This window comes from Anabrus simplex, chromosome 2, assembly GCF_040414725.1.
Source record: "Anabrus simplex isolate iqAnaSimp1 chromosome 2, ASM4041472v1, whole genome shotgun sequence".
Classification (NCBI taxonomy): domain Eukaryota; kingdom Metazoa; phylum Arthropoda; class Insecta; order Orthoptera; family Tettigoniidae; genus Anabrus; species Anabrus simplex.
In genome coordinates, this window is record NC_090266.1 from 892,814,519 (window position 1) to 892,830,551 (window position 16,033).

At 39.5% G+C, this 16,033-nt stretch overlaps 1 protein-coding gene across 1 annotated transcript in view; it reads right to left on the minus strand.

The window, feature by feature from the left end:
* LOC136864538 (atrial natriuretic peptide-converting enzyme) overlaps window positions 1-16,033 on the minus strand; it is a 277,453-nt gene that overhangs the window by 98,694 nt on the left and 162,726 nt on the right. The window contains exon 2 of the mRNA XM_067141648.2: window positions 11,479-11,662. Within this exon, the coding sequence (XP_066997749.2) occupies window positions 11,479-11,662 (184 nt within the window). The remainder of the gene's footprint in view (window positions 1-11,478; window positions 11,663-16,033) is intronic.

A 16,033-nucleotide genomic window follows, 5' to 3' on the forward strand; every position in this document is an offset into this window, starting at 1 on the left:
TACAAATAAATAGAAACCTCACAGTTTAGGAAGAAGGTACCTCTCTGAGGAGAATAACAACTGCCTACACAACCTGCATGTTTCACCTTGTGACAGCTTATTAAATTCCCAGATTTTTTATTCTAAGAAAAAAAGCAATTACTGGGAGATCAGGAATTCCGAAAATGGTGTTAGCTTCTTCAAAAGGGAAATGGTGTTTTCAAAAACAACATTCAGAGAATAGTTCGATAACACACCATGATGGTCTATCTTGCAGTGACTGGCATGATGTTCTAAAGATGGCCGCTAATGTCGCAACCGTTCGAGCAGGGTCAGGCAGGGCCCAGGAATATAACCGTCATCGGCATTGCCACAAGATAGAAACCCTTTCTCATGTCCTGGGATACTACCCCTACGGCGAAACCCTGCAACTTACGATACGAATCCCCATATCTCAGTCATTAAGAGACGCTGGTTACACAGTGTACGAAGAGGTCTATGACCGACAGTACCCATAGGATTGATGCGATAACCTTCAAAAGCAACATCAATGTCTATATTATTGATCCTACTGTTTGGTTTGAATAGCACGCTAACCAGCCCACAGAAGTAGGCCTACACGACGAAAAGAAGAGCATTTACGAGTCAACTACCCTCTTCTATCGACGTGAATATGGATTGTATAACGTCGATATGATAGGCATCATGATTGGTTCAAGAGGAACAATAGGTACCGGTACCTAAATTCTTTGAAGAATCGCTCAAGATTTAATCTATACCAATATCGTTGACGAAGAATGTGGTCCTCAGAGCCTTGAAGGGTTCACTCTCGATAATGCGACATCATCTACTATATATAGTCATTGATGTATTCTTCGAATAAATTAATATAATAATAATAATAATAATAATAATAATAATAATAATAATAATAATAATAATAATAATACCATTAGTTAGGCCTCTTCCTAGGTTTGAAGTTCCGGCGTATCTCCGACTGTGGAGTTATCTATTAAGAACTGGTTGAACTACTTTATATCCAAGAAGTACTACGTGTTTGGATTAGAGTTCTCTAACAGCAATTTTCCGGTGCTACCTTGTGTTATGTACTGTAACTAATTATCGAGACTGTTTATGTTTTGAGATTTAGTGACCTGATCACTCTTTAGTTATTTATTATTTTGGGATAAAATGGAAAACTACAAAAATAACAAAAGGAAGGCTGCGACATTGGAGTTGGAACCCACCTCCTCCCGAATTTAAGCTTTATATTACATAACATATACCACATAACTAACTCACTCAGAAACTTTATTTTACCAATGGTGTGCAATGGAATGAAGCAAGGGAAGCACTGCTTCAATGCCTGAAATTCCCATAAATTCGTCATTTTCTATTGGTTATTTGCCACATTTCCTCTTGTTTGAGCGCTCAGTTTCCTCTCGTCCGCGAGTAGAAGCTCTGCTTCATCTTGCGCTATAGGTAGAGCCCTGCGCGGATATACAAAATAGAATCATCATCCACTCCACATCCGCACTTCCTTCATCCGCATCCGCGAAAGGTTATCCGCATCTGCGAATGCTTATCCGCGGATATTACAAATATTTAACTACAGTATATTACACCCAATATAATGAAACGGATAGATCTGTTAACATAATACAATAGGTCTGACACCTGGCACCAGAACCTCTACAGTCACAAGGTTATGAGGGATTTTCTCTTGCGACAACTACCGACGGATTAACCTTTGTTCCTTCTTCCAGTAATTGCGGACAGGAGCCAGTTAGGCTTAGGTCAGATTTATGGCTTTATGGTCTCAAGGCTGTTTATATATCACCATTCCTCCAGACCACTGTCAAGGGTCGCCTAAGCGCAAACAAAAATAAGACTAGGCTATACCTGAGTGAAAATCAATAAACTTCATTATTTAGAAATAATCCGCAAAATTATCCGCAATGCCATACCGTTTGCATCCGACAAGACACTAACTTCGCGGATATCCGTATCCATGCAGGACTCTAGCTATAGGTAACACAGAGAAGGCATTGCGTGTACTCTACAAGTCCTACACCCGCAAAGCATTACCTTGTATTCAAGATTAATGCCCAGCAAGTCGAACTAAAGCATGCATCATCTCGTTTCCAAGACGTCCTAATTCCTTTCGTCATCAAAAGATAGCAGCAGGCAGCAGGCATAGTCTGAGGGCGAGAACCCGAGTACAACACTGAATAGGGGGTGAGGAAACTTTCACTTCGAACCCCATGAATAGGCCACACCCCGTGACCCAACCAGTAGGCGAACAACTTAGTTTTTTTTTTTACAAGTTGCTTTACGTCGCACCGACTCAGATATGTCTTATGGCGACGATGGGGCAGGAAGGGGCTAGGAATGGGAAGGAAGTGGCCGTGGCGTTAATTAAGGTACAGCCTGGTGTGAAAATGGGAAACCACGGAAAACCATCTTCAGGGCTGCCGACAGTGAAGTTCGAACCCACTATCTCCCGAATACTGGATACTGGCCGCACTTAAGCGACTGCAGCTATCGAGCTCGGTGAACAACTTAGTATCAAGTATATTATGTGAGTGAGTGAACAGTACTGATACAGTATCTGAAGTCTACAGTATAAATTTTGAATGTGTGAGTGTGTGCTATGTTAATCAATGGCCAATAGTAAGTGTTTGATTCAGGACCTAATAGCCCGACCATTTTCAACACGTGCATTCGCAGAAAAAAGTAAAATTATAAAATAAAAAAATGGTAGACCAACACCAAAACTCCCCAATTTAATTCAGAATTATAACACATTCACGCGCCAATTTCCCGCAAATTCGTATGAGAAGCATGATTGGCTTGCTGGTAGTACAGAATTGAATGCTGTTTTCTGCTGGAATTGTCTATTATTTGCAGCCAATAAGAACACAAGCAGGACAAAAACTGGTTTCACGCATTTAGACAAACTTTCAAAATCTAGAACAGGTAATGAAACGACAGTGGGACACTTAAGGGCATCCGTATGTCTAGCGACATTCGGAGAACTCAGAATAGAAACTGCATTAGATACGCAACTGGAAAATTATGTTTCGGAACACAATCGAAGGGTTAGACTAAACAGGAAGATTTTGAAGAGTCTCATTAATGCTGTCTGTTTTCTAGGGGAAATAAGAGTTATCCTTTAGAGGTCACGATAAATCAGAATCATCAATAAATCGCGGCAATTAAGTTTATGTAGAATTACACTGACTGACAGAGCAAATGCAACACCAAGAAGGAGTGGTTCGAAAGGGATGAAAGTTGGGGAAAAAACAGAGACGGCACGGACGAATAATTGATGTTTATTTCAAACCGATATGCAGGTTACACAATGCGCACGGCATCGACTCAGTAGGATGTAGGACCACCGCGAGCGGCGATGCACGCAGAAACACGTCGAGGTACAGAGTCAATAAGAGTGCGGATGGTGTCCTGAGGGATGGTTCTCCATTCTCTGTCAACCATTTGCCACAGTTGGTCGTCCGTACGAGGCTGGGGCAGAGTTTGCAAACGGCGTCCAATGAGATCCCACACGTGTTCGATTGGTGAGAGATCCGGAGAGTACGCTGGCCACGGAAGCATCTCTACACCTCGTAGAGCCTGTTGGGAGATGCGAGCAGTGTGTGGGCGGGCATTATCCTGCTGAAACAGAGCATTGGGCAGCCCCTGAAGGTACGGGAGTGCCACCGGCCGCAGCACATGCTGCACGTAGCGGTGAGCATTTAACGTGCCTTGAATACGCACTAGAGGTGACGTGGAATCATACGCAATAGCGCCCCAAACCATGATGCCGCGTTGTCTAGCGGTAGGGCGCTCCACAGTTACTGCCGGATTTGACCTTTCTCCACGCCGACGCCACACTCGTCTGCGGTGACTATCACTGACAGAACAGAAGCGTGACTCATCGGAGAACACGACGTTCCGCCATTCGCTCATCCAAGTCGCTCTAGCCCGGCACCATGCCAGGCGTACACGTCTATGCTGTGGAGTCAATGGTAGTCTTCTGAGCGAACGCCGGGAGTGCAGGCCTCCTTCAACCAATCGACGGGAAATTGTTCTGGTCGATATTGGAACAGCCAGGGTGTCTTGCACATGCTGAAGAATGGCGGTTGACGTGGCGTGCGGGGCTGCCACCGCTTGGCGGCGGATGCGCCGATCCTCGCGTGCTGACGTCACTCGGGCTGCGCCTGGACCCCTCGCACGTGCCACATGTCCCTGCGCCAACCATCTTCGCCACAGGCGCTGCACCGTGGACACATCCCTATGGGTATCGGCTGCGATTTGACGAAGCGACCAACCTGCCCTTCTCGGCCCGATCACCATACCCCTCGTAAAGTCGTCTGTCTGCTGGAAATGCCTCCGTTGACGGCGGCCTGGCATTCTTAGCTATATACGTGTCCTGTGGCACACGACAACACGTTCTACAATGACTGTCGGCTGAGAAATCACGGTACGAAGTGGGCCATTCGCCAACGCCGTGTCCCATTTATCGTTCGCTACGTGCGCAGCACAGCGGCGCATTTCACATCACGAGCATACCTCAGTGACGTCAGTCTACCCTGCAATTGGCATAAAGTTCTGACCACTCCTTCTTGGTGTTGCATTTGCTCTGTCAGTCAGTGTACTTAAGTACATGGCAGAATAGGATCCGTTGTTGGCGAACCACTTAAAAACAACGTCAGTGTACAGAGGAATTTCCAAGAGAACTCAAAATGAACTTATTGACGCCATTGCATCTTCTTTGTTAGAAGAAATAAAGTATGAAATTAAATCGGCAAATTTTGTAGCTATAAATGAAATGGCGTATTGCGTTTAGTGCCGGGAATGTCCGAGGGCCTGTTCGGCTCGCCAGGTGCTGGTCTTTTGATTTGACGACCGTATGTGCGTCATGATGAGGATGAAATGATGATGAAGACGACGCATATACCCAGCCCCTGTGTCAGAGAAGTTAACTAATGATGGTTAAAATTCCTGACCCTGCCGGGAATCGAAGCCGGGACCTCTGTGACCAAAGGCCAGCATGCTAACCATTTAGCCATGGAGCCGGACTTTGTAGCGGTATGAGCAGACGAAACGACAGATGTTTCAAACAAGGCTCAAATGTTTCTTGTAATGAGATATTTGTATGAGGGTGATATAAAGGAACGATTCATAGGTTTCAGTGATGTATGCTATGATCGCGGAGCTCCAGCAATAGCCGAGATCATTAAACACTCCTTAACAGAATTCGAAATTAATCACAAATTAGGGGCGGCCGCCATGGCGGAATGTTTAAACGGGTTACAGGCACTGATAAAAGAAACTCATCTCGAGGCTTCATTCATTCATTCATTGTTATGCCCATTACCTGAATGAAAGGTAGTTTTAGTAGTTTGAGCGGACTTGCTTCTTTTTTACGAGATTTCCAAAACGAGCTAAATTTCTCGATGAGTTTTTGAAGTGTAGGCTTCCAAGAGTTTCACCCACAATGTGGAATTATTATTCTATACTCGTAAATACAGTGTCGAGGAACAAATCTCAACTGTGTGATGTGTTCGCTGCCGAGCTAAATAATCCACAGGAACTAGAACCCGATATTAATGCGTCTATATCCGGTTTCCTCTCATCATTAGAAGATTTTACTTTCTGTTTCGTTCTTAATATCTTCGACAAAATGTTTGCTTTCACAGATGTTTTATTCAGCATTCTTCAAAAGCGGCCATTTGACATTGTGTACTGTAGGCAGAAAATCACTGAAACTCAACATCTCATTGCGAATCTCAGAGAAAGTTTTAACGAAATGTGTCAGAAAACTTGTTTCTGGTGTAGGAGATCCTTCTAAAAGAAGAAATATAAATTTAACATTTGACATTTTTGACAATATTTGTTCTCATCTTCAAACCCGATTCCAAGATCATTCTAATTTGCACTTTCTAGGCCTTCTTTCCAAAAACAAATTTCAGGACTACAGTAAATTGTTTCCTGAAAAGGAATTTACAAGTTTGTTGAAATCTTATGGCAAGCATTTTGATAGCATCCGGCTGAAAAATGAATTAATAGTGTTATATGGCAACAGTGAATTCCACCAAAACAAGGACTGTTTTGAACTGGCTAAGCCGATAAATAGTTCTGCTCTGTCGTCAAGTTTCCCCCAAACTTCCCGTCTTGTGCAATTAATATGCACAATTCTCGTGTCGACAGCGACAGTGGAGCGATCCTTTTCTGCTCTGAAAAGAATAAAATCTTATTCAAGGAACACGATGGGGGAAAGAAGATTAACCAACCTAGCAATAATATCAAACGAATATCGACTATTGAAGAAAATCAGACAATGTGGAACTTTCTTTGACAGAACTGTTAGCTTCTATGCCGACAAAGAAAGGCGCATGGACTTCAACTTCGTTAACGTTAGGCGAGTTCACATTTGTATTTATGTTTAGTAGGTTATTTAAACTTTAAAAAAGTATGGATGTAAATAAATTCATGTGGCTATCCCAGGCTGGTAGAGTTTTTTCTAGTGAATATTCTGTGTGTAACTGTGATGAAAGGAAGTGTTTCGTGCTGTGTGTGAATTGTAGATAGGAGAAAAGATTTTCATGGCGTCCCGAACAATTCCCCGAACGATGGGAGTCTAACATTGAAGGTAAAATTCCCTGGGCCGTCGGGAATCGAACGTGGGTCTCTTCACTCAGAAGGCTAAAACACTAATTGCTCGGCCATTGCGCCGGACAGCATAGAGGTGAACATATTATGATGAAATGGCATCTATATATTGGATATCAACAGGAGATAGCATATTCCATACCCACAGTACCCTTCTAAGAGTGCAAGGGCCATGCTATCATCTCAGATGGAGGATTTTTAAGCAAAAGCTATTAAAAATAGATTCACATGGTAACATGGAAATAGCTTTATCGCCCCCCGTATCTTTATAGTAGGCAGTTTATGTCTTAACTTACTCTTTCATCACATTTTTAAATAGATATATCCTAAAATTGTGGCATTGCACTGCATGGACACGTCTTAAAACATTACGTTATTAAAATGAATTACAATTTTTATTATAATTATTATACTGTACGTGCGGTACTGAATTGTACTGTATGATGATGACTTCAATATGTTTATCATTATTATTATTATTATTATTATTATTATTATTATTATTATTATTATTATTATTATTATAGTGGGTTGGGTATCGAATTAGTTACTCTCCACTTTAATACAGTGCTCCACTAGTCTCGAGGGTCACTGCACCCCACTGTATTTTACACTCAGAAAATGCAAGTAGTCTTCACAACTTACTCCTTTATCTTCATCTATACCTCCTGAGCATACTACAAATCTCTTTCAAAGTGAGTAGGTGGTCGACGAATGATAACAGGGTATGAAAATATATCTCAACAGTGCTGTATTCTTAGAGAGAACGGAAAGGTGGCGAGACCAGGGTTTTCTCTGACTAATACTACGCTTAGACCAAATAGATATTAAGATTTTCAATCACTATAGGCCAGAATTAGTACTGTAAAATATGGAATGGTATGGAATGATATCACACTTTAGCAGAATTGGGAACTAATTAAGTAACAGTTATCGAATTACTTGTAATGACTACTTATTTAGTCATTCTTACTTGCAATAATTACATTTTACAAAACGTAATTTTTACACGTAATTTACATCTGGAAATAAAGTTCTAATCATTACATTCTAGCAATCGATGTACATCGCATCGAGAGTATGGCAGTGTTGGGAGCCCCAATACTCACAAGGGTAGAAAGTCAAAGATACAATGTGCACTTGCTCATTCACTCGCAGTCTGTTCTGGTTACTGGTCGTGCACCACGACTTTGTGAGTTCGCACGTGGTCGATAGGGAACTAGGGTAAACATGTGACGGTGAAAGGGTTAGGAATTTCCATTACCCTAATCCAATAAATATTTTGAAATAGTTATCCCCCAAAATAATGAGAACATGTGTTTTGGAACAATCATTTTGAAAAGTTCTAAGGTATCATGTTTAGTCTTACTTAGTGATAATGGTCACTTAATGTCTCTATGATACACAAAATGAAGCAATTTATTTTTCCTTCAAAATGTTCTATCACGTGAAAAAAATTAAAGTAATTGTAATTACAATTTTCTGATTATTTTTTGAAAAAGTAATTAGTATTATAACTGAGTAAAATATTTCTCAGGTAACTGAAATTCAACCCAGTTAATTTTTCTTTGTGATTTTCCCATCACTGCTCATTAGAACAGTAAAATGTGAAGTAGTATAATAGAAGATTGGGGACTGGTTAGTACAGGCAGTAAGGGCTGCTAAGTTTACCGGGAAGGATCTAGGTTATTTCCTTTGTCAGAAAGTTTAAAGAAATTAGAAATGAGAATTTTACGTCTGGAGAGAATCATAAGTATTCACTCAGCCTACATCAAAAAATGAGTACCAAATTAGTTCTTGGGAGCCAAGACGGCCGGGCAATAGAGGTAATCGTGCTACCCCATTTAGTGACAAGTGGAGAGACACCAATGCTGTAATATACAGACACAAGCCATCGGACGTCAGTATTATAACATACTCTGTAGTACAGCACCGGATATGCGAACCTCATTGACGCAATGGGTTAGTCGTTATCCATATGCAGATAGCGGGCAGATACCAGTCATTGGACATCTCTTTACAGTACAGTCTTTTAGTTCATCGGATCCGCTTTGCTTTACACTCAACTTTGTACAATTGTATGAGGAACCTATTCCACATCAACTGCAATTCTGACTATCTCCTTGGATAAACACCTCATAGTGACTGATGTGCTGGAGAGGCCAATTTGCTTCTTCTCCCCAATTCTGATATGGCTAGATTGACTTTCCTTCTAGTACTCGATTTTCATTCAAATGATTCTTGGTTAGAACTTTAGAATCTCTTTTTAAAATTACTTTTATCGATGGTGACCCTGACTATCATACACTGTTTCATGCCGTGTTGTTCTGGATTTAAGTATGCAAATTTATGTGGATTTGCTCTGCTAATTTTCTGGTTGGTTTGTGCAGGATATTGAGTGAGAATGCGTTCTGAAACCTAAGTTACTTTGATCTTTTCTGAACATCAATGTCAGACAACCAGCTAACGTAACAGATGGAAAAGGGATGTTGCAATTGCTGTGACACCTGCAAAGCACAGTGATGTTGAGATTGCAAGGATTTGAAAGTTGGCAGGGCATCTGTGCACAAAGTTTGAAAGGAATTGACACCTTCTGGAGGGGATATGTCGCGTGAAGCCAAGAGCAGAAATCATTCACAACATTTGGACCCTCATTTTCCCTTTGCCAACGATGCTACAAACTCTCTGTTGGATCTCATACATCATTGTGGTGGAAAAGAAGTGGAGACACGATAATGTCTTGCCTTAAAACTACTTTTAGTAACAAGGTTTCTATCGGTCGTGAATGTATTTTGACAACTCTTGTTGTTTATATATATTCTTAATTTTTTAATCATGTTATTGTTTTTTGCCTCCCACTAACTACCTTTACGGACTTCGGACACATCGAGGTGACGGAATTTAGTCCCTCAAGAGTTCTTTTACGTGCCAGAAAATCCACCGACACAAGGCTGACGTATTTGAGCACATTCAATTTTCGTATCTTTTTCTGCCACGTTGTCTTCAATATCAATGTTCTTCAGTATCATTAAAACTCTATCAAAACATATTGCATTGAATGCTTTTTGGATATTCAGGAAGGCGATCAACAAGAAATCTTCCTTGTGAACATTCGAGATTTTCGTTTGAAGATGAGGAGCAAAGTTCTCTGCGAAATGTAAAGAATTTCACCTTGTTTTCTTGACACGGCATAAGCCGAAAAGCCTATATCATGCCTACAATACGGGCTGTGAAAGCATCAATGTTAACACAATTCTTTGTTTTGTTTAGATGTTTACAGCACTGAGGGTGTGTCCTTCAGGGTAGTGGAGAGAGTACCAATATTTATGTCAATGCCTGAGTGTTCATCATCATAATTACTGTGATAGAAATTGTCATTGACTTCACAAGGCTTATTTAGTTAAAATGTCACCATGTTAGAGTGTCTTCTGCTGTGTGCACAGGGATTGAACTTAATACAATTTTAAAAGGTCTAAGTATCCTGTGGGGATAGTGAGGAGAATGTTTGTATTTGTACTGATGTCCAAGGACTTGTCATTATAACATGTCATGTGTTAAAGTCTGTCCCATTTTATGTACTAGAAAGTTTTAATATAATTATAGTACATATTCATCCCACGGACAAACATAACACACAGTACAAGATAAATCAAATGTAACATTAGTCTTTATCACCGTTAATATTTGTCTAATTGTTAGGACATAAAATGTAATTTTAAGATCATTTTCCCCAAGAAACCTTATCTAAAGACAGTCTTTCTTTTTATACTGCTTTCAGTACATCATGATGAGGTCGTGGGTGCAATCTCTTGCTTGTTGTTTTAAGGGGCCTAACATCGAAGGTCATCGGCCCGGGTGCAATCTCTGTCGCATATGTGAACTTAGCTCAGTGCCCTTCTGAAACCAACTCTATGTTTATGATCAGACTAGGATACTACCTTTGGAATTAGAGATTAAGTTCAATGCCGCTGTTTATATTTTCAAAAAGGCAACAATCAAATTCATAACAGTATGTTCATACAATATAACAGAGATATACATCAACACGACACACACAAAAAATCGGAAAATTTTATCTGTCAATCAGGTACCGTAGAGTAACATAGGCTATGGAACAAAAAGTATGAAGACTTATTTGTTTAAAATATACCACGAATTACCTCATGAAATAAAACAGATTTCAAAAATTAATAAATTTAAACTTACTTTAAAGAAATTATTATTTCAGTCCTACCTGGTCTGAAATATGTAAAAATATATCTGTAAATTACTAAGCTATACATGTAAAAATCTTTGTGTTTTTAATTATGATATAATTTGGAGTCTTTCAATTGTATTCTACTTTCTGTTTAAATTATTGTTTGTATTATTGTAGTAGTTTCCATTGTAATTAACAGATATCACATCTTGAATATGTTCGAATTTTCTACATTGTCCTATGTCCAATGTACAGTATATAGCCCCTCAAAGCGAGCTTTGCTCGTTGGGGACTTTCATGAATAAATGCATTAAATAAATAAAAATGTGAAGGGATGTATTCAACCATTACGTGCTCTATGGTGCTGGCAGTGTAGGGTGCTGTATGTAAATGAAGAAATGTGAATTAAAGCACACCCATTCTTTAAGCCAGAGGATTTAACCAGATCGGATAAAGTCATCAGTCCGTCTGGAAGTTGAACCCGGGACCCTCTGAACCTAAGGCAGGTGTATTGACCAGTCAGTCAAGATGTTGGATGTCAATAAGAAAAACAGTAGCTGTTAATACTGAACATTTAACATATATCGATCTTTAGATTATGACAATGATTAGAATGATATACTCACAGCCTAAATAGACAGCAACTGCAGCAACCAGCAGGAATAACAGGAAGGCAGCAACAATGCAGCAACCACAACGATAGTGGCTGCCTAACTTGCGTGTGAAACGGATATCGCTGTCAGACGAGAGAATTGAGCTGGGAGTCTCAGAGCGTGCCAAGTGTCGTGTACTGACCGTGCTCACCGACATCTGCAACATAAATTAAAGTATCTATCAATGTTGTTGGTGGTGGTTAATGTTGTTCTAAGTGGAAAACAATATGGTCATCAGCCTCAAATATCAATCAATAATAAGCAATATAGCCATACATAGGATGTGTTAAAAACATAAAAGGTGGCAGGGCATGGTATTTGCTTAATGTAAGCCAAAACCATCCTTAATATTCTGAATGACTGTACTGTATTTGTCCAATGTACATATTCTTAAGTTAGGTAGTATGATCTGTTCAAAAATACTAACATAGGTGTACAATAGCTTGCGCTGATAAGTAGCAACTCTCTGAGCAACGTCAAAGCAGTTACCACAACAAAGCAAAGGAGAAGTCAAAGCAGGCTCCTGACAATAAGCAAAATGGTTAAGGAAATGTTTCTTTATTGCCAAACACATCATAGTGTAACATTCACTGCTGCGCATCAGGGATTGTTAGAAACTGGTAATGTTTTACCCTATTATCGTGGTGGTCAGCAATGATCACGGTAATTGTTAAAAGCTGAAGAAAACATTCTGGACATGCTCAAATGATGATATTTCCTACTAAACAGTACATCAAATACTTGCGTAAGAGCATTTGCAACCGTATCACATACGATGTGTGTGGTACCTGCAGAAAGATGATTTTCTACTCTGTGGTTTCTGTACGAACAAGCATAAAAGTAACTTTATCCCTCCTGGATGCTAGCCATAGGTCAAGCCTGTTTCACAACAAATGGGATGTTTATATTACATAACTAGCAATTACCCGCGGCTTTGCTCGCGTGGATTTCGTAATTTGATCAGAGTAATCGTTCCTCGGCATTTTACCAAGAGAGTATCTGAAAATTCCTAACGTATAAAAACTCACCCAAAAATTGAGTTTCATTTACCCCAGAAATTCTTTGTAAACCATGTTTGTGGTATTACCTTTTGGGACTAAGACGACCATGCGACATAGAACTGTACATGCGAGAAACAGTCTTCTCTCAAGTCAAAAAATAAATACATGTTTCTATATTTTAAAAGGAGATTCCAAATACCAATTCCCACATCTGAAACATATTCCGTTTTTGAGATATACATAAGTATCCCCATAAAAAGAATTCAACCCCTTGATCAGTCCTTCCCCTACCCCCATCTAAGTGTATTTTTTCCGAAAACAAAAATACATGTTTCCTTATTTTTAAAGGAGATTCCAAATATCTATTTTCACGTCTGTAACATTTGCAGTTTTAAAGATACGAGTATCCTTATAAAAAATAATTCACCTATTTTTCACTACATTTCACCCCATGTTAAGTGGCCTCGCCGAAGACAAAAAGGTACAGGTTCCTGTATTTTTAAATGACTTTCCAAATACCGAGTTAAGTTTTTGACATATAATGTAAAATGGAATAGCGTATGGCTTTAAGTGCCGGGAGATCCCAGGGCGGTTTCGGCTCGCCAGGTGCAGGTCTTTTGATTTGGCTCCCGTAGGCGACCTGCGCGTCGTGCTGAGGATGAAATGATGGTGAAGGCAACACATAGACCCAACCCCCGTGCTAGGGAAATTAACCAATGATGATTAAAATTCCCGACCCTGCCGGGAATCGAAACCTGGACCCCTGTGACTAAAGACCAGCACGCTAACCATTTAGCAATGGAGCCGGAGGACATACAAGGTAGATATACCGGTACTCATTTTAAAAATTTACCCGCTTTTCCAATTCTATTCAGCGCCTCAATTGGATTTTCCGAAAGAAAAAAATACGTGTTTCGCTATTTTTAAAGGATATTCAAATACCAGTTTTCATGCCTGTACGTCTGTAACACCTTCAGTTTTTGAGATAAATGTATACTCATAAGAATTATTCAACTTCTTCTTCCTCACTTCTTTCCACCCCTCTCCCGCCTTAAGTGGGCTTTCCGAAAACAAAAAAATACGTGTTTCTTTATTTTGAAAGGAAATTCAAAATACCAACTTTGACGTCTGTAACAGATTCAGTTTTTGAGATAAAGTAGCCTCATAAACGTATAACAACTCTTTATTTACTTATTTTAAACCCTACACCCCTTACGTCGATATTCTGAAAAAAACAAAAACAAATGCGTGTTTCTTTATTTTTAAGGGAGATTCCAAGGTACTAATTTTCACGTCTGTAACATCTTCAGTTTTTTAGATATAATTATACTCATGAAAGTAATTCAACTCCTTTTTCATCCCCCCCCCCTCCTTTCCTACCCGTAAAGTGCGTGTGTTTCTTTATTTTTAAATGAAATTCCAAATACCAATGTTCACGTCTTTAACATTTTTAGATGAAATGAAATGGCGTATGGCTTTTAGTGCCGGGAGATCCCAGGACGGTTTCAGCTCGCCAAGTGCAGGTCTTTTGATTTGACTCCCGTAGGCGACCTGCGCGTCGTGATGAGGATGAAATGATGATGAAGACAAAACATACACCCAGCTCCCGTGCCAGGGTAATTAACCAATGATGGTTAAAATCCCCGACCCTACCGGGAATCGAACCCAGGACCCCTGTGACCAAATGCCAGCACGCTAACCATTTAGCCATGGAGCCGGACAACAATTTTTATATTTTGAGATTTAAGTATCCTCACACAGAGAATTAAATTAATTTTTCAATTGATTCACCCCCTTAAGTGGATTTTCCTTATACAAAAGAACACGTGTTTCTTTACTTTGAAAGAAGATTCCAAATATAACTCTTCATTTCTCTAACATCTTCAGTTTTTGAGATATAAGTATCCTCATAAAAATAATTCAACTCCTTTTCACCCCAGCCCGTTAAGTTGATCCCCCCACCCATGGGCGCCCGCAGGATCTTTTCCAGGGGGGGGCACATTAACAATTTTCTTGAATATAAAAACCAATATAACGTCAGCAACATTAAATTGTTTACAGAAACTTCCAGTTATAACATATGCTAGCTGACTGTCAGTAATTTCAGTTTATGAAATAATCTAGTATGATATTAAACAATTGAACATCAACATCTTTAGAATTCCAGGGAGGGCAAGTGCCCCCCCTGCCGCCCCTTGCGGGCGCCCATGCCCCCACCCCCAAAAATGCATGTTACTTTATTTTTTAAGGTGATTCCAAGTAAAAATTTTCACGTGTGCAACCCTAAGTTTTTGAGATATAAGTTTCTCCATAAAAAGAATTAAATTTTTCTCACTTCTTTTCACCGTTCCCCCTTAAGTGAATTTTCCGAAAACCAAAAACTTGTTTCTTTGTTTATAAAGGAGCTTCCAAATACCAATTATTACGACTATAACATCTTCAGTTTTGAGATATATGTACACTCATAAAAAGGAATTAAACTCCTTTTTCACAGCCCCCGCCACCAAGTTGTCCCCCCCCCCCCAGTGCGTGTTTCTTTATTTTTAAAGGATATTCCAAATACTAATTTTCACGTCTGTAACATCTTTAGTTTTTGAGATATAAGTTTCTTCATGAAAAGTATTCAACTAATTTTCCAATTAATTCACCCCCCTTATGTGGATTTCCCAAAGACAAAAGACTACGTGTTTCTTTAGTTTGAAAGAAAATTCCAAATGCAAATTTTCATGTCTGTAACATCTTCAGTTTTTGAGATATAAGTTTCCTCATGAAAAGTATTCAACTCTTTTATCACTCCACCCCCGCCCTTTAAGTTGGTTCCCCCCCCCCCCCCAACCCAAGAAATGCGTGTTTCTTTATTTTTAAAGGAGATTCCAAATACCTATTTCCACGTCTGTAACCTTCAGTTTTGAGATATAAGTTTCTCCAGAAGAAAGTATTCAAATTTTTTACTTACTATCACACTCCCCACTCAAGTGAATTTTACAAAAACGAACAGTACTTGTTTCTTTAAAAGAGCTCCCAAATACCAATTATCACTTCTGTAACATCTTCAGTTTTTGAGATATATGTATCCTCGTAAAAGGAATTCATCTCCGTTTTCATCCCCCTCTACCAAGTTGATTCCCCCCACCCCCACCCAACACAAATGCGTGTATGCGTGTTTCGTTATTTTTAAAGCAGATTCCAAATACCAGTTTTCATGTTTTTAACATCTTTAGATTTTTTGGTATGTATATATACATTCTCATACAAATAATTCAACTAATGTTTCATTCCTCCCCCCCCCCCCCCGTTCAGGGTCTTTTCCGAAAACCAAAGAATACGTGTTTCACGTCTGCAACATGTTAAGTTTTTTAGATATACTGTAGATACGCTAATTTTAAAAATTCACCCTCTTTTTCAGTTCCCCTTACGTGGATATTCCGAAAAAAATATTTGTTTCTTTACTTTTACAGGAAATTCCAAATACCAGTTTTCAAATCTCTAATATGTTACGTGCCTGAGATAATTTGCAGATATAGTCT